The sequence below is a fragment of the Echinops telfairi genome, unplaced genomic scaffold (genome assembly GCF_000313985.2).
Source record: "Echinops telfairi isolate 266 unplaced genomic scaffold, ASM31398v2 ScPeMD7_7468;HRSCAF=8506_0, whole genome shotgun sequence".
Taxonomy (NCBI): domain Eukaryota; kingdom Metazoa; phylum Chordata; class Mammalia; order Afrosoricida; family Tenrecidae; genus Echinops; species Echinops telfairi.
This window is the reverse complement of record NW_022111369.1, coordinates 50762666-50782589: the sequence shown is the minus strand read 5'-3', so window position 1 is coordinate 50782589 and position 19924 is coordinate 50762666. Positions and strand designations below refer to the sequence as shown.

The 19924-nt window shown below is 39.9% G+C and overlaps 1 protein-coding gene and 1 pseudogene across 4 annotated transcripts in view; one reads left to right on the top strand and one right to left on the bottom strand.

The window, feature by feature from the left end:
• LOC101656782 (UDP-glucuronosyltransferase 2A1) overlaps window positions 1-19924 on the bottom strand; it is a 43896-nt gene that overhangs the window by 6306 nt on the left and 17666 nt on the right. For 2 of the 4 annotated variants that reach the window (XM_004703173.2, XM_013004840.2), the window contains 3 exons: window positions 6050-6198; window positions 1963-2050; window positions 1005-1224 (listed from right to left, as the gene is read on the bottom strand). In XM_004703173.2, coding sequence (XP_004703230.1) covers window positions 1005-1224; window positions 1963-2050; window positions 6050-6198 — 457 coding nt within the window. Of the gene's footprint in view, window positions 1-1004; window positions 1225-1962; window positions 2051-5164; window positions 5297-6049; window positions 6199-15018; window positions 15750-19924 lie in introns of those variants that run through there. The other 2 variants (XM_013004839.2, XM_045284367.1) reach the window with 2 other exon arrangements.
• LOC105978658 lies at window positions 10536-11401 on the top strand (annotated as a pseudogene).

The window sequence follows — 19924 nt, the reverse complement described above, 5'->3', positions numbered from 1 at the left end:
TATTTATAGGTTTAGTATTAAGGTAGCAGAAGGACATTGGTCCTCCACTCAAGTACTCCCTCAATACAAGAATACTTTCTTCTATGAAATTGGCATTCTATGATGCTCACCTTCCCGAGCAGGTGAATAAGCAAATGTGGTGAAGAAAGCTGATGGTGCACACTATCAAAAGGTATAGCGCCTGGGGTCTTAAAAGCTTGAAGGTAAACAAGCGGCCATCTAGCCCAGAAGCAACAAAGCCCACGTGGAAGCAGCACACCAGCATGTGTGATCATATCATCGTGAATGAGGGTAGCGTGTGATAGGGACCCAATACCCATCTGTAGACAACTGGGCATACTTTGCAGAGGGGTAGTGGGGAGGAGATGAGTCACTCAGGGTTCATTATAGCAATAATGAAATTCACAACGTTCCTCTAGTTCTTAAACGCTTCCCCCTGCCCCAACTACCATGATCCCAATTCTACCTTGAAAATCTGGTTAGACCAGAGGATGCACAGCGGTGCAGATGGGAACTGGAAACGCAGGGAATCTAGGACAGATGAACCCCTCAGGACCAGCAGTGACAGTGGTGATACCGGGAGGGAAGGGGGGGGTGGAGAAAGGGGGAATTGATCACAAGGATCTACATATAACCTCTTCTCTGGGGGATGGGCAACAGAAGGGTGCGTGAAGGGAGATGCCGGGCAGTGTAAGATAAAATATAATAATAATTTATAAATTATTAAGGGTTCATGAGGGAGGGGGTAGGGGGGAAGGAGGGGGAGGGGAAAAAGGAAAATGAGGAGCTAATTCCAGGAACCCAAGCGGAAAGCGAATTTTGAGAATGATGAGGGCAACAAATGTATAAATGTGCTTTACATAACTGATGTGTGTATGGATTGTGATGAGTTGTATGAGCCACAATAAAGTTATTTTAAACAACCAATCAATTCCAAAGAAACATTTCCTACTATGACGAATAACACAATCAATGGTGGCCCTGTAGAAAGCAGGTATACTTACGAAGGGTCATTAATGACTGCCTTCAAAGCATTGAGCAGATCCGCACTTGTCATTGTGTTCATGTTCACATCCACAGCGGCTCCCTTTGCCTTCATGTGAGCGATGTTGTCAGGCTGGTCAGCGAACATGGGAACCCCCACCATAGGGATCCCATGATAAATAGCTTCATAGAGTCCATTTGTTCCCCCATGAGTGATGAAAGCTTTTGTTTTGGGATGACCTAGTTTGAGGGTAGGGAAAAAAGTGGGTGAGGATTTCATTATAAAAATTAACAGGGTTTCAGAGAGAGAAAGGAAAAAATAGGATAACTCACTGAAGAATGCAAATTTTCTATGAAAGCTGAGTATGGTTGACCCTCCCTCTGTGGGTTATACATCTGCAGATTTAGCTGGAAAACATACTAGGGTGCAGGGTGGTCTTGAGGAAAGGTGGCTCCTAAGAAGCAATTTAGTCATCAAAGCAATCCCTGTCATCTAAGAAGGAGCATAAGGTGCTATTTGCCTTGTATTTACATGGTATTAAGTTTTAAAGTCATCTAGAGATGGTTCAAAACAGATGGATGGATGTGTGTAGCTTGTATGCAAATGTTTTGCATTTTATATAAAGTACTTGAGCATTTAGGGTTTGGGGCATCCACCGCAGTCCTGGAACCTATCTCCCCCACGCACACGAAGGAATGATGAAATATGATCGCTGCTAGCTCAGAAAACTTCAGTCCTAGGAGATGGGGGAATCAACTAGTTTCTTATTGCATGGGAAATCTTACTTAAGATATGTGACCTTCATTGAGCTAACATCAGGAAAGTTATGAGATGTTGCACTGAAAACTTTTACTTTTACTATAGGAAATGTAACTAAAATCAATGGTTATTTATTTCACTGTGTATCTTCTAAGTCTGAGAGCAAATTGTGACAGTCTCAGATTTGAGTGTTTGTTCAGTGAATTATTAAACATTACCAAGAAGATCATTCTGGGGTATCCAATCATAGAGTCGAGTATTGGCTCCTAATGTAGCTGGTTTTTGTCCTTTGTATCGCCATAAAACCTGTGCAAAGAAACACATTTATTTCTCAGGTAAAAACGCAGAATGTACTTTGCAATGTCAAATGTAAAACTGTAAGCCTATTTTGAAATTGTTTGAAAACATTGGAAGAATAAAATTATTTACACGCACTTAAAAAGTATTTCCACTGAGCTATAATTAACATAACATTCAATTCAAGAACTCAATAATTAATAAGGCTGTGCAATCATCAGCACCATCAGCTTTGAAACACTTTTTCTTTCTTGTACCCATTGCTGCTGACCTCCCATTTCCCCTCCCCGCCTCTTTTGTGCCCCAGGTCATTATTATTTCTGTACACGAACTTTTAAAATAAAGGGTGTGTTCTAATCGTCTTTAAAGTACACTGCTATTTTGACAATTATTTGAAACTTCTTTCGAGTGAGATTATAAGTGAAGAATTAGAAATGAAAGATATGTATGAGTCATTCATCAGAGGATGAGTTTAAACATCATTTAAAAACATGACTTTTCCCGGCTATCAAAAGATATAGCGTCTGGGGTCTTAAAGGCTTGAAGGTAAACAAGCAGTCATCTAGCTCAGAAGCAACAAAGCACACATGGAAGAAGCACACCAGCCTGTGTGATCACGAGGTGTCGAAGGGATCAGGTATCAGGCATCATAAGAACAAAAAGTCTTATCATAATGAATGAGGGTGTGTATGTGGAGTGGGGACCCAAAGCCCATTTGTAGGACACTGGACATCCCTTACAGAAGGGTCTCGGGAGGAGACGAGCCAATCAGGGTGTGATGTAGCAACGATGAAACATAAAACTTTTCTCTAGTTCCTAAATGCTTCCTCCTTCCCCACTATCATGATCCCAGTTCTACCTTACAAATCTGGCTAGACCAGAGGCTGTACACTGATACAGATAGGAACTGGAAATGTAGGGAATCCAGGATGGATAATCCCTTCAGGACCAGTGGTGTTGAGTGGCGATACTGGGAGGGTGGAGGGAGGGTGGGGTGGGGTGGAAAGGGGGAACCGATTATAAGAATCTACATGTGACCTCCTCCCTGGGGGATGGACAACAGAAAAGTGGGTGAAGGGAGACGTCGGACAGAGCAAGATATGACAAAATAATAATTTATAAATTATCAAGGGCTCATGAGGGAGGAGGAGCGGGGAGAGACAAGAAAAAATGAAGACCTGATGCCAGGGGCTTAGGTGGAGAGCAAATGTTTTGAGAATGATGAAGGCAATGAATGTACAAATGTGCTTTACACAATTGATGTATATATGGATTGTGATAAGAGTTGTATGAGCCCCTAATAAACGATTTTAAAAAAAGAAACATTAAAAAAAACATGACTTCTGTGTAGGTGTGTGTATGTATGTAATCCTGGGCCATGTTAGCTTAATTTTTTTCAATTTCAGTGTTTTACACAAATATAATTTGCTTTAATTTAGGTGCATCTGTTACTTTGATAACTGGTAATTTTTTCGTCCTCCTTACATTTTCCCCTCATCCTTCCTTTTACCTTTCCTTCTTCTTAATTTTTGGGGCAAGGTAAGTTAGGGTATCTGTGTAATACAATTTTTTAAGGAAATATTTGTTGTAGTATGAAATTAAATTTGGGGGCGGGTGAGGGGCCAGCCCCACCCGCTGCTACTACCCATGGGTTCAGTAAGCACAATTGCACGGTTGAGATATATAAGTATTATATTAAAGTCATTGAGAGCATGAGAGCTATTACAATAATGCAGTCAGACACATTACATGGTAGCACTGCTCACCTCAGCCCAGCTTGGTGGTCCACGTGGAGAGAGGGGGAAGGGAAGGAGAGAAGGGAACAAGGGAGAGAGGACTGGAGAGGAGAGGGGGAAGAGAGAGGGGCGACCAGGGAGTGAGAGGTCAGAGAGCTCTATATTGCTGACCCACACCTATATACCTTTTGGGGGCATGCCAGCCCACTAATTACAGGTAGAGACATACGTCACAGGGAGGGGCTGCACTATAGGTTACACAGCAATGAGAAGGGGTGGTCTAGGGACATACATGCAATAGGAAGAGGAGGGATTGGGGTATACACGTGACAAGATGGGCAGATCCCAGATTCAGGATGGCAGCCTAACTTCGGATGTCACAGAGCCGGTTTGGCCTGTTCTTGGCCCAACTGACCATTATCAGTAGGATGCGAACTCCACCCACAGGAGCCTGTCCATTGTTCCCAGCAGCTGGGAGCAGGCCCAGTGCAGTCTGGCAACTGATCTCACGGGAGGGAATGCCTGTGCATCTGACCTCCCCCCACAATTTGTTATGCAACCATGCCATGCTTTCTGTCTGGGACATCTGTAAGACAGATTTTAGGAAATTCACTAAAAGGTGTCTTAGATGCCCAAGCCCCTAACACAAAAGGCTAGAAACAGAAATCCACTTTCAACATATCCAATTACATACTTGTTTTATAATGCTTCATCCATTTTACTAAGTATAGAATATAAAACATCTTCAAGCTATTTCTTGAATAGGAGTATTCAAGAGTTGAAATCAGGAGTAAATAAAGTAACTGAAATCTAGAATTGTAATGGCCACCAATTTTAGATGGACTGAATAATATAAATTGAAATATGCATATTATGTGATCCCTACTAGTTGGATCTTTAATTAATTTTAAATGGTTTGCTAAACCCTGTTTAGGGAACTTAAATGAATATAGATTTCTACTTCTACCCCAACTCCACTTGGATAGAGTCCCAAGATAGTCTAGAGATGTGCACATTCTGGAGCATAATTTGCTGCGTTCTTTGCCACATCAGTTCTCCTTTTTCCTGTACAGTGGAGATAAAATGTTCAAGAACTTTGAGATGTGTTCATATCTCAACTAATATGAGGTCAATGGGGGTGAAAAATGTTTTAATCTGTAATTCATGACAAATAAATGAATAGAAACAGGATGCATATCCATTTGAATGCAGAAGATGCTCTACCCCATGCTGTAACACATCATTTTACTCTTTTGTGCCTTTTACTTAAAGCCCTGGGCAATAATGCTAGTCATATAAGAAGATTCAACCTTCATCCAGAAAGAGTGCTCTTGGCGAAATTCTCTGATGATGAAGTAACTTCTCATCAGCGTGGAGTAGTACTGACCTTCTGAGGAATCTGAGCCAGAGCGGAGGCAATAAGATTGGCCTTTTCTTCCGTGAGGTTTTTGACCATTGACCCAAGAGAAAACACCACAATACCATGTTCACCTGAACTCTGGACGAATTCTTCCATTTCCTATAGAGGCAAAATTCCCTAGATTATAAAATTGCAGTATCACAGGAAAAATAACATTATGATTCTGAACTTGAAGAATGAAGTGAAGAGTTAAAAGGCATCGCTAGACTAGTGCTGAATTCTGATGTATATAATCATTTAGAATTGTTAGTGGGAAATGTAAGTCTGAAAGGTATGGGTAAAAATTATAAAAGGCATTTAATACTAAAGGCATGTGTGGTAGTTACATCATTTCATGCTTTGATATGTAGGTACTAGGGGTGGAATCTAGCTCGTCAACCAGGTCACAGCTTGCCCGATGGCTGCTGTGAGCATGGCCTTCTCTTGGGCATTCTGGGAGTTTCCTCTCTTCTTCCCTGGAGGCAGGACACACTCTTTCTCTGCTTTACTACCCTGTTGACAAGCCACATGGAGCCACATTGAGGGCAGCTAGAGCTCTGGAGATGTATCCACCACCATTGGATCCACAGGACTTTCCACCCACTGATCTTTCTGCATTTGGTATCATGGCATATGCTGCTTAAGTCTAAAGAGGAATTTATGGACTAGTATTGGACATGCGTGCTAATATCGGAATTATGGACTTGATTTGGACTGGGCCGGCATGTTTTCTCAATAGACAATTGTTCTGTGATATAAAGTTCGTTCCTATACACATATGAGTCTCCCTGAATTGGTTTCTCTAGTCTACCCAGACTAACACAGCTTGGAATTAAACCACTGTACAAAGGGAAAGACACGAAAGAGTGCTACCTTTGGTAGAGGTTTGGCGGGTTTGCAGTGCAAGCCTCCAACAAATTCAAAGTTAGGTAAGTATGGCCGAGGGAATTCAAAATCCCAGTATGTTCGGATTAGCCAAATTTCAGCTTTCCCCATTGTCTCACATAATGTAGTGGGTTTTCCTGTAGGAAATAAAGAAAGGTGGGCAAAAGGCATAGGCAGCATATTAGTTTAATGGACTTTTTTACATGGAAAATTTTAAAGGAAAAATTGCATGTAGGCATAAAGAAAACAAAAATCCTCCCAACTGCACCTAAAAGCATCATGATAAATGGTGAAAATATTGACGCTTTCAAGATTCCGTTTTACTTGAATCCATGGAAGCAGCGGAAATCAAGCGGAGCATTGTATTGGGCATATCTGTTGCAAAAGCCCTTTTAAGATGTTGATGCATCTGACCTAAGCAATGGAGTTTTCAGTTGCCTCATATACATGCAAGTACTGGTTTAATGACAGATACATAGACTAATGGAATAGAATTTAGAACCCCCCAACCAATCCATCCATCTATGGCAACTGATTTTCAACAAGAGGTCAAAGGCTGTTCCATGGATCAAAAAACCATTTCTAAAGCAGCTGGCAAAATTGGATATCCCCCTAGAGAAAAATGAAACAGCATTCATATACCTAACACAATACTCATAAATGAACTCAAAGTGGATCCAAGATCTAAATATTAAATCTAAAACAATAAAGCTCTTGTAAAAGGGTGACAAAACTATTGGATTTAATTTTTTTAAAAAGTTTACCAACCACGACAATAAATACATGAGCTGCAGAAAGCTAATTAGATATCTAGGACTTGCTGAAAGTTAAATACTTATTTTCATCAAAAAAACATTATGGAAAGAGTAAAAAGACAACCCACAAATGGACAACATGGGAATTACATATCTGAGAAGAATCTAATCTCTAAAATATATAGAAAATGTCTTCAACAATTAGAGAACAAAATGACAACCCAAGTTAAAATGGGTAAAAACCAAAGAAATACTTCACAAAATACTTCACCAAAGGGACATCACTATCATTAGCAATTCAAAAGTAAGCAAAAACCAAACACTGCCATTGTGTAAATTCTGACTCACATCCACACTACAGGGCAAACAGAGCTGCCCTGCAAGGTTTTGAGATCCTTAATCTCTCTGAGAGTAGAACGTCTTACCGTGTTTCTCTGGAGTGGCTGATAGTTTCAACTGCTAACCTTCCTGTTAGTAACCCAACATGCAACCCACTGTGCCACCAGGGCTCCTTCCATTAGAGACATACAAATCAAAACTAGAATGAGGTGACATCTCACCCTTGGAAAAAATTGCACTGATTGAAAAACAAAAACAGAATACAAAATGCTGTTGAGGATATAGGAAGATTGTAACCTTTTCCCATATCTGGTGGAATTGTGAAATTATATGATCACTATGGAAAACTGTTGTGCTTCCTCTGATACCTGGAAATAGCACTGTTAGGTAGGTAGAGGCAGAACTAGGGGATGTCCCTCTACATGTGAAAGCCTCTCTCCCCTCTTACAGGAAGTTGGAAGCTGCTTAAGGCTAGGGGGGCATGCTCACATTCAGGTCTTGGAGACAGAAAGCCAATAGACCTAGGTGGGATCCCATTAGGGTCAAACAGTATCATTGACCACGACTCCCAACGTGGTGGGGAGGGCCTGAAAAAGTCAGAAACTTTGAGACCACGCTAGCTGTCTCCCAGCGGCTCCTACAAAGTTCAGTATTAACGACTGGGCCACAGTCCTGGGCATAATTGGAAAAGTAGAAGGGCAGAAAAAACGAGGCAGACCCTCAATATGAATTGACAAAGGGGCTGCAGCAACAGGCTCAAGCATAGTACCAATTGTAAGGATGGTACAGGACCCTGCAGTGTTTCATTCTGTTGTGCATAGGTGTGCACTGGGTTGTAACCTACTTGATGGCTCCCAACAACGACAACATGGTCTAGCCATCCCACTACTAGTTATACATCCAAAGGATGTAAGAGATGACACAAACAGATGTATGCACATCTGTGTTCATTGTAGAACTAACAACAAAACAAGTAAACATATGGAAACCATGCTCTTTAATGGTTACCAGGAATGGTGAATTTACATATGTTTATACAATGTCACCAGGGCTCATTTTTATATATACATAGAGAAGTTTATAAGGAAATGGATTACATAATTTTAGAGGTGGGCAAGTTCCAAGTGCTTGGATCAGATGTAAGGCGGGAGGTGCCTTCTGACTCATGTGTTTACCAGGGCTAATGCACATAAGATCAGCTGGTCTGGCAACAGACTGCTGCCTACAGAGGCAATTTAGCCCAATGTAAAGGCAAATTAATCTGGTATGATGGATTAATTTGCCTCTACTGATTACTTCTAGGATCAGGGGGCAATTAATTAGGCTTCTGGCTAAGTCCAAGGATATTGAGGTCAGATGATGAGCCAACTGCAAGATCCAGACCCACTGACAAGCAAACAGGCTTTTTCAAGCTTCCACACATATTGAGAAAACTTCCTCTTAATTGATTGGCTACTCATTGCCAATCTCATCATGGAAGGGATTACATTATATTAGATCACATGATGGGGATGATATCTTAATTGCCAAACCATTGAGAATTGTGCCCTAGTCAAGGTGACATGCACCCTTAACTATCACACTGCTCAATATAAAAATTGTAATAAACGAATTTACTGTAGAAATGAAAATATATTAAAAGAAGATATTGTGAACAATTGTGGTTCAAGGTAGGAAAATGGCTATGTAAAATATAAATTATAAATATAATTTTGTTATTAAAGAAAAAAATGAAACAGGAACATCTTAAGCAATAAAAATATAAGGGCACACATTTATTCATAATTTAAAAAACTATCAGCCAATTAGGATTAGAAAATAACTCTCTCATTCTAATAAAAATCATCTATCAAAACCCCTCCTCAAACATCATCCTTTTAATGTTGAGATTATTCCCATTAAGATAAACACAAGTCAATGAAATGTGCTAATGATAAACTTAATTAAACTTTGCTTTAAAGGGAATCAGTATTTTTATTTGGAAATGATATGACTGTCATTTAAAATTGTCTTAAAGGCTTGAAGTTAAACAAGTATCCATCTAGCAGGGAAGCAACAAAAGCCCCCATGGAAGAAGCACACCAGCCTGTGTGATCATGAGGTGTCGACAGGATCAGGTATCAGAAGACCCCAAATGTTTGTTGTTCATATCATATTAATATGAATGAGGGGAACCGGAGTGGAGACCCAAAGCCCATCTATAGACAATTGGACATCCCTTCACAGAAGTGTCACAAGTAAGGGACAAGTCAGCCAAGGTACAGTGTAACACTGATAAACACACAACAGTCCTCTGGGTCCCCTCCTGTCCACACCTCACCCCATCATGACCCCAGTTCTACCTTACAAATCCAGCTAGACCGAAGCCTGTACATTGGTACAGATAAGAGTTCTTGACACACACAGAATCCCGGACAGATAAGCCCCTCAGGAACAGTAATGGGAGTAGGGATACAAGGAGAGTAAGGGGCAGGTGGGGGGAGAGAGGGGAGAAAGGAGGAACTGATCACAATGATTGACATATAAGACCACCTGCTCCCAGGAGGGCAAGCAACAGAAACGGGTGAAGGCAGACAGTGGACAGTGTAAGATATGAAAATAATAATTTATCATTTATTAAGCGTTCACGATGGTGGGAGGGTGGGGGAGGGAAGGGAAAAATGAGAAGCTGATACCAAGGGCTCAAGTAGAAAGCAAATGTTTTGAAAATGATCATGGCAACAAATGTACAAGTGTACTTGACACAGTGGATGGATGGATGGGTTGTGATACGAGTTGTACAAGGCCCCAATAAAATGGCTAAAAACAAAACAAAAACAAACAAAAATGATTTATTAAAAATGTGTTAGTCGATTACAAGGATCTGTATGTGACCTCCTCCCAGGAGGACGGACAACAGAAAAGTGGGTGAAGGGAGACGTGTGACAGGGCAAGATATGACAAAACAATAATTTATAAATTATCAAGGGCTCATGAGGGAGGGGGGAGCGGGGAGGGAGAGGAAACAATGAGAACCTGATGCCGGCGGCTTAAGTGGAGAGCAAATGTTTTGAGAATGACGAGGGCAATGAATGTACAAATGTGCTTTACACGATTGATATATGTATGGATTGTGATGAGTCGTATGAGCCCCTAATAAAACGATTAAAAAAATGTGTTTGCATGCTGATTGTCACATATGAAATAATACCGATGGAGAATTCAGGTTTTCCTACTAAGATCACGGGAAATTCAGGATTGAAAAGGACAATGACAGTACTCATGAGCGGAGGAAAACCTAATGAAGACTAGAGTTTCAGCAGCACAGCAGTGTTGGCCTCACTTCTTGGTCTGCAGCTTTGTGGGAGGCCACTGGGAAGCCCGAAGCCCCAGCGGGAACCATGCTTTGAAACCAGTACGACAATGGTGTCACTGCTTGGAGCCTGCAGGGCAGGATCCATCAAATTGAATATTCAATGGAAGCTGTTAAACAAGGTTTGGCCACAGTTGGTCTGAAATTAAAAAAACATCTAGTGTTTGTTATCTGCATCGAAGAGGGCACAGTCAGAGGTTGGTGCTTATCAGAAAAAAATTCTCCATGTTGACAACCATATTGGTATTTCAATTGCAGGGCTTACTGTGATGCTAGACTGTTAGGTAATGTCATGCGCCAGGAGTGTTTTGATTCGAGGTTTGCATTTGACAGACCTCTTCTTTTTTTTGATAGACCTGTGTCTATCTAGTCTTGTGTGCCTAATTGGAAGCAAAACCCAGGCACCAACTCAATGATATGGCCGGATGCCTGTGGTATAGGGTGCTCATTGGTTTTGATGATCTGGGCCTTCGCGTTTTCCAAACCTGTCCATCTGCTAACTATTTGGACTGCAAAGCTATGCCCATTGGTGTGCCTCTCAATCAGCTTGTACTTACTTGGAGAGAAATGTCTGGGTTTGTGGAGTGCAACTTCAATGGACTGGTTGAAAATGGCCTGCATGCCTTATGAGAAGCCCTTCCTGCAGAGCAGAACCTAATAACAAAGAATGTCTGCATTGGAATTGTTGGCAAAGACTTGGAGTTTACAATCTACGATGACGATGATGTGTCTCCATTCCTGGAAGGTGTTGAAGAAAGACCACAGAGAGAGGCCCAGCCTGTTCAGCCTTCTGACAAACCTGCAGGAAAGGCTGGTGAGCCAATGGAGCACTACATGATCGATGAATCCGTAGACATGGAATCAAATGTGCAGGAATGCAGGAACAGGTGCTGAATGACAGTACTCTGTACTCTTAGAGTACCTGTACTCTAACAACCAAAAGATGCAGAGTGGCAGAATGATGTATTTTAGGCACCAGTCCAGATGTGATTTTTTTTTTCTTCCTCAAGGCAACCTAATTGAAACCATATAATAGATTCTTTTTTCTTGAAAAGGTCCATCTAATTATTTTCTAGAAAGTATAGGGTTTCTATACGACTGTTTTTATGTAAAGAACAAAGTGTCTTTGTGGTTTGAAAGACAACTGAAATAAAATTGTTTCACCATATGGAAAAAAAAAGAATGTAGAGTTACAAATTTGTCAGGTATCCTAAGGACTGCATTCAATCCGTGTGTTGATACACACATTGAGGAACCAGTCAATCCATATCAAGTCAATTCCACCCGTCTGCCTCACAAAAATCACGTCCTTCCCACAGGTGGAGCACATGCACCCCAAAGGTCCTAAAGCAACCCCAAGTCCAAAAGTTCATCTTCTGAAATACTGAGATCACAGAGATGAGATTTTAGGTTTATTCGATCCTGGGACAAAGTCCTCTTTCTTTGTGAACCTGGATGACACCAGTGCCGGAGAGCACTAGGCTCCGCTAGCAGGCTTGATTGTTGGAGACAATGATACATCAAAGCACTGGCTCCAGTCCAAAGAGCTGGAGGGTGGAGGATGAGCTACATACAGGATCCAGATCCAACAAACGGCAAGCAAGTTTTTCTACCAGGTCCTGTCCCCTTTGAATGGAAACAGGCCACACCCCTGAGGAAATGGTCTTTCCGTTGATTGGATTAGGATTGTGATCTGAGTAAGAGGGTTGCATTCCACTCCACATCTCCCTAACACTGATTAGTGGCTCAATAGCAGGTCCCATTATGGGCTGATTACTTTGAGAAAGATCATACCATCAGGGGTTCCTAGGACTATACAGTGAACCCTCGCCACTTCGCACTTTGACTTCCGCGGCTTCACTCTATCGCGGTTTTTGCGTAACAGCGCATGCTCTGTCATTACTGCCACTGATTGGCTCATACGTACACGCTTGATGCCATAAATAATATAATAAATAATAAATGATAATTGTAACGTCCAAAATGTTTTACTGTATTTTCCCTTTTTCATTTAATAAATTGGGTAATACGAGTGTAATGGTGACTAAAGGGTGTTTTTTCATGTCCTCTATGCTCTAACTACGAAAATATTTGATTTACAAATAAGGAATCCTACTTCGCGGAATTTCATTTATCACGGTAGGGTCTAGAACCGATTAACCGCGATAAACGAGGGTTCACTGTACTGCCAACGTGCTGAGAATCCTGGCCCTGCCGAATTGACTCAAAACCTTAACTATGACCTTCAGAAACCCTCCACACGGTCACAATGAATTGGAATGGCCTCAGTGGCAGTGGCTTTTTGAAATATATTGATATCTCATGCTCAGGTTTGTAAATCCTTTGCCTTTCCAAATATCTTTTATATTCCAAAGAGATTGATTAAAAATATATCCAACACTAATTTTGTCTTATTGATATACCAAAGACAATCCATTCTCTAGTGAGACTAATTATAAGCACAGAAAGTAGGATAAACCACACAGAGTTCATAGGGACACAATTCAATCTATAACACGTGGCATTTATGCAGTCGTGTTACGAAGACTTATTTGAAATCCTATTAGAGCTTACCATTAGGGTTTACCTTGGAAACTTTAGTGAACTTCATAAAAGATATCCAGAGTCTTCACTTTAATCCTGCTAGATCTATGACGAACAAAATGCTCCCCACCTTGAGGAGAAAAATTTAGTGAACTACCATGAGCAAGAAAGATATTCTGCTCCCACTACCATGACTCGAATTCTATCTTGCAAGACTGGCTAGACCAGAGGAGGTACACTGGTACAGATAGGAACTGAAAATACAGGGAATCCAGGACGGATGAGCCCTACAGGACCAGTGGTGTGAGTGGCAAAACAGGGAGGGTAAAGGGAGAATGGGTAGGAAAGAGGGAACCGATTACATGGAACTGTGTGTGACCTCCTCCCTGGGGAACAGACAACCGAAAAGTGGATGAAGGGAGACGTCGGAGAGGGCAAGATATGACAAAATACCCATTTATAAACTATCAAGGGCTCATGAGGGAGGGGGAAGCGGGGAGGGAGGGGAAAATGAGGACCTAATGTCGGGGGTTTAAATGGAGAGGAAATGTTTTGAGAATGATGTACAAATGTGCTTTACACAATTGATGTGTGTATGGATTGCGATAACAGTTGTATGAGCCCCTAATAAAATGTTTAAAAATAAATAAATAAAAACAACAACAGCAACAACAAAAAAGAAAGATATTCTTTTATCAAAAACTCAATGAAATCACAAAAAGCCTCTGCTATCTAAACGATGTGACTTCACGACCAAAAAAACCCAAAACAAAAACATTGAACTGGAACCAGGCCAGGTTCAGGGAAGAAAACCCCATTTTAAGTTTTCTGGTATATATATATATCTCCTTTGTGCTACTAACACTTGCATTTATTTTTCACTTAATGACGCAGCTTAAGGATTTTTTTCACTGTTTTTCAAGAATTTCTTAGGAATGCAAAGTCAACTCCAGTATTTCATACGAAGTTTTCACCTGTACGTTTCAGAAAACCAGGCACTCCAGTAGATGTGTTGTTTCACAGAACTGAAGCTAAGAAGTTTTGAAAGGAATTTCTTTAAGCATATATGCTCGGAAGCAACTAACAAGTGAGTGCCCAATATGATGACTTATTTGTTAATTTATATTTCTGCATAACTCCAAAGATAGGCAAAATGGAAGCCTGCTTGATTTGACAGATTCAGATGATAAGCAGATATATAAAAACAGTAAAATGATACTACATTTTGGCAAAAACTTTAAGAAGTGGAATATGCCTAAATCCCTAGAGGAAGAACTCTAATATTTTAACTCCTCAAGACCTAGTCTTTTTAAGTTGTCTAATTAGCTCCTCAGTTTTCTGTATAAAGCTTTTTCAAGAAATACAGTTTCAGGGATGCTAGGTCCACAATGGAGTTTTTCAGCTTTCATCTCAAAAAGTATGTGAGGGAAAAGCTGTCCACACCCAACAGGAATTTTATAAAATTGAGACTTTTAAAATTTGTGAAGCAACGTTCAGGTTAAGTAAATACCATCCTTAATCTCACTGTTAACCTTTGGCTATTTCAGTTTGATACTGGTGCCAGGCAAGAAAGGATTTATTCTTAAAACAAATGGCACACGCCCTTAATGAAATGAAAACTCACCAGACTGGCTTATTTGTGAGCCCCTATACCAGGCAAAACAATACATCTTTCATTGAATTCATGAATATTGTTCTATGTATTAGAGCAATCTATCAAGCATCAAGTTACTTTATAAATTTAGGTAACTGTAAATAAAAAAATCATTAAAGTAAAAGATTTTTGCCTTCTTTTACTGAATAGTCATTAATAATCAGTAAATTGTTACTATTATAATTTTATGTGAAAGAAAGATTTTTTCAAAATGGTTTCCTTTCATGTATCTAGAATCTAGATTCTAGGTGTTTAAAAGATCTGCCATGCTTCTTTTGACAGCTGGTTGAGAATAAAAAGCAGAATCTCTTACCTAGTGCTTCACTATAGTACTGGTCCCAAAACTGAAAATAACTCTGCTGGAGCCAGATGTCAACGAAAAGCGAGAACATTACATTTTTCACTCTTTCCAGAAAGGCCATTTTATCTGATAGTCCCAGCATAGGAGCAGGGACGTAGGAGAGCGGAGCTGGAAGTTGCCCACAATACTTCTCCACTGTGCCGCCCGTGGTGATCCTTAGTGTGTACACAAAAGGGATTGCAAGCACTTCAGCTATGAGTTCTCCACAGGGCAGTACAGGATCTATAATCATCACATCGTAGCTGTTCTCCTTCAACTTCTTCATGAAAGTCTGATTGTAGATCGCACTGTCACAAAGCTGTTTCATATATGGAATAGTTTGAACAAAGAAATCATGCAGTTTGATTGTAGATTGCCAGGATGGCAAGGTTGGCATAACATTAACAGCTAAATCCAAAAATTCATTTAGAGAATTTAGAGCGTTATGTGGGTTTCTCTCCTCAGGAATCAGTTCGAAGTTCAGTGTAGAAGATTTTCTCTTGTCAATGAGAAAAGTATTTGGAGAAAACAACACTGTCACCTCATGTCCTTTTTCTGTGAGTTTCTCCAGAATGGTCTTTAGGTTGAGCCAATGACTCATGTCGCAGGGCCACACAAGGATCTTCCCGCAGTTCCCATGGCCAGCCCAACACAGCTGCAACAGGAGAAATGCAGACACCCACTTCTCAGACACCATGACGGCGACTTCTTCAGACACTGCCCTACAGGCGTTTGCGTTTTTGTTGGGCATGAATAGAAATTGCAACACAGATAAGGAAAAAAATAATAATTAACTTTCAGAGATATGAAAGGGACTTTAACGCAGAGAACTTTGATATGGCTGCTGACTGGGTGCAGCACTACGTGACATTGTTTGGAAAAGAAGAAGAAATATGTTAAACTTATGAAGGAAATGGTCCTAGCGTTCTCATAGAGCTGTTCTAAATTTGTTAAAGAAGATATTTTTAATTTGATAATTTCTAAACACAACTGATTGAACAATTTATATTTATTAAGTCATTGAACAGCGTGATACATTTTGCTGAACCTGAAACAAATTCCTGTTGCCACAAATTGATTTCAACTCATAGCAAACATGTATTGAACATAGTTATTGATAAAACAAAAAGGCATCGTTCTACGTAAGACACATACAACACACAAAAAATAGGATGAATATTATTAGTACAATAGAAAATAAAACAGTGTTTTAGGACAAAAGAAGCAATTGTCACTCTCATGTAACAGGGGTTAAAAAATATTCTTGAATGAGTAAGGCACTCTAGGTGAATCTAAGAGCAAACTTAGCAAAAGAAAGATACTGAAAGTGAATGTGAGAACATGATATAAAGATTGAAGATAAGGAAATCATTGTCATGTAAGTGAACAGTCATCAGTTTAATATGCATGTAGCAGGAACATAGGACTGGTGCATAGAAGAGAACTTTTAATTAGAATAGCAGGATTAGTAGAATCTCAAATGTTTTCTCTGGGCTCAATTTTAACCTTTATAGACACATATCTGTATAACTTGTCAACTCATATTCAGAAGATCATCGTTTTTCTTCAACAAAACTATTCTGATATCTTATTCTGGCATGTATATATGCATATATATATATATAGTAGAGAAAGTAAAGCAAAAGTAGGGGAATGAATTTAAAAGGCATATTAGAAGCAGGATTTAGTGTCATGAATATTATAATGTTGGTTGGGATAGAAGTTCCATAAGATCCAGCTAGACCTCTTCTCAGGATATATTCTAAAGAACTAAGAGTCATAACACAGACAGAAGCACACACCTATCCATGCAGCAGTGGATACAGTAAAAGGATGGACTCACCCTACATTCCCATCAGTAAAGAATGGATGAAGAAACTCTGGTACTTTCACACAATGGAATGCATTTCTAAAATACAACGGCAAAACCACAAAGCACCACATGGCATGGATGGAGCTGGAGAACATAATGGCATGTGGATGAAATTAGCCAATCGCAAAAGGACAAATATTATATGAGACCACTGATATAAGGGAAAACAACAATGAGAAATCAAACAAGATAAAGATTTCATACCAAGACATTGGAGACTGCCAAGCAGTAGGGAGGGGAAGGAAGGAAAGATAAAGCAATGGATTAGATTGCTGATGGGGTGTTAACTTGGGTGAAATCAAAGGTAATAGTTACTTGATGGTGATGATTGTACATCTCTTCTTGATGTGATTGGACTCTTGATATGTGAACTATATGCCAACCAAACTGTTGGGAAAAAATTAGTCCACAAGAGGGAGAAGATTAGCAAGGAACTATTGAATGGTGAACTATTAGGGGGTTTGATTAATAGGTTAAACAGTTGAATACAAAGCTGATGATCTGATATGTAAATCTCCACCTAATTAACAATAAAGAAATTGGTTTTTTTTAAAAAGGCCAGAATGTTGGTCTTGAGAGAAAAGCTAAAAATTTTGTGACTTATGAGAAATCAGAGGTGATTGTAGTGTTTCACTTTATGGCTGAGTAACCAGAGCATGACCATGTCTCTGGTAAAAACAAGAAACACAAAAAGAGGCGAGCACAAAGACCATGACTACTGTGTTGCCCTCGTCATCACGTCAGTATGACTCATGTCATAACTATGCACAGCAGAAGGGAGTATCGCCCGGTCCTGCACTCTCCTCAGAATTGTTCTTATGCTTGAGCCCACTGTTGCAGCTTCTTTTAAAATCCATCTTATTGGGGGCCTTCCTCTTTGTCACCACCCCTCCACTTTACTAAGTATGATGTCCTTCTCCAGAGACTGGTCTGTCCTGATAATATGTCCAACGTATGTAAGACAAACACTTGCCATCTTTGCTTCTAAGTACACTCTGGTCATACTTCTTCCAAGATAGATCAGTTTGTCCTTTTAGCAGGCCATCAAACTTACAATATTCTTCTCCAGTACCACAATTCAAACTCACCAATTCTTTGGTATTCTTTATTCAATGTCCAACTACCACATATTTACAAAGCAATTGAAAATACTATGGCTTGGGTCAGGTGCACCTTAGTACTCTAAGGAGGTCATTGGCAGCAGATTTACCTAATATTACATGCCTTTGATCTATTGACTGCTGCTTTAATGAACACTAATCATGAATCCAAGCAAGACTAAATCCTGGAAAACTTCAACCTTTTGTCCATTAAAAAAAAAAATCAATTCATTGGGGCTCATAAAATTCATCACAATACATAGATCAATTGTGTAGAGCACATCTATACATTTGTTGCCCTCATCATTCCCCAAATTCGCTTGCCTCTTGGGTTCCCGGAATCAGCTCATTTTCCTTTTTCCCCCCCTCCCCCTCTTTGTCCATTTATCAGAATGTTATCTAATGGTCCAGTTGTGAGGATTTAGGTTTTCTTTACATTAAGTCATAGTCCATAGGGAAGGCTGCAATACTTCATTTTGAATCTTGAAGCAAGTGCTTCAAGCCCTTCTTAATTGCATAAAGCAAGATTTTTGAAGGTTGTTAATAAGTCTTCCTCTAATCCTGATGCTACATTCTTCTTCATATAACCCAGTTTCTCTGATTATTTGCTCTGCAGACGGAATAAGTATGAGAGGATGTAACACTGACACACGCTTTCCTTGATTTTTAAACCAGCCAGCAGTAGTCCCTTGTTCTGTTTGCACAACTGCGCCTTGTAAAAGTCCCAGGGGAGCACAAGTGTTCTTGAATTCCCCTTCTTCTCAAGGTTATACACAGTTTTTTATGATCCACGTAGTGAAATGCCTTGGCATAGTCAATAAAATATAAGTAAATGTCTTTCTGGTATTCTGTTTTCAGTCTAGATCTATCTGACGTCAGCAACGACATCTCTTGCTCCACAGCCTATTTAGAATCTGGCCCAAACCTCTGGCCACTTCCTGTCAATGTACTGTTGCAACTGTTGTTGGAAAATGTTCAGCAAAATTTTACTTGCATGTGGTATCAATGATATTGTTCTGTAGTTTGAACACTCTTAGGTCACCCTTTTTTTGGAAGGAGTATAAATATGGATCACTTCCAGTCAGTTGGCCAAGTAGCTATTCTTCAAATTTCCTGGCACAAGTGAATGTTTCCAGTGCTTCATCAGAGTGCTGAAACATTTCAATTGGTATTCCATCAATTCCTGAAACCTTATTTTTGGCTAACCCTTTCAGTGCAGCTTGAACTTTTCCTTGAGCACCATTGATTCTTGCTCATATGCTAACTCATGAAATGGTAGACTATTTGTTTTTGGTACAGTGACTCTGTGTACTTCCATTCCTCTTAATGCTTCCTGCATCAGTCAATATTTTGCCTATAGAATCTTTCACTATTGCAACTTATGGCTTGAATTTTTCTTGAGTTATTTAATTTTAGATATGCTGCACATGCTCTTCCTGTTTGGTTTTTCTAACTCTAGGTCTTTGCACATTTCATTATAGTATTTTTTTTGGGTCTTCTTGAGTTGCCCTTTGAAATTTTCTATTCAGGTTTCTTACTTCATCATTTCTCCCATTTTCTTTAGTTACTCTGTGATTAACAGCAAGTTTCAGAGTCTCTTCTGATGTCCAACCTGATGGTCCCCGCCCCCCTATATTTTAATGGCCTTTTACTTTCTTCATGAATGATATTCTTGATATTTTTCACGGCTTATCAGGTCTTTAGTGCTCAGATCTGTTTTTGAGATATTCTGAAAATCCAGGTGGGATAGACTCAAGGTTGCATTTTGTCTCTTGTGGACGTGTTTTCATTTTCTTCATTTTCACCCTGAATTTACATATGAGTTATGGAGCGTGGTTATGTACTGGGCTGCTAACCTCAAGGCCAGCAGTTTGAAATCCCCAGTGGTTCTGAGGAAGAAAGACTG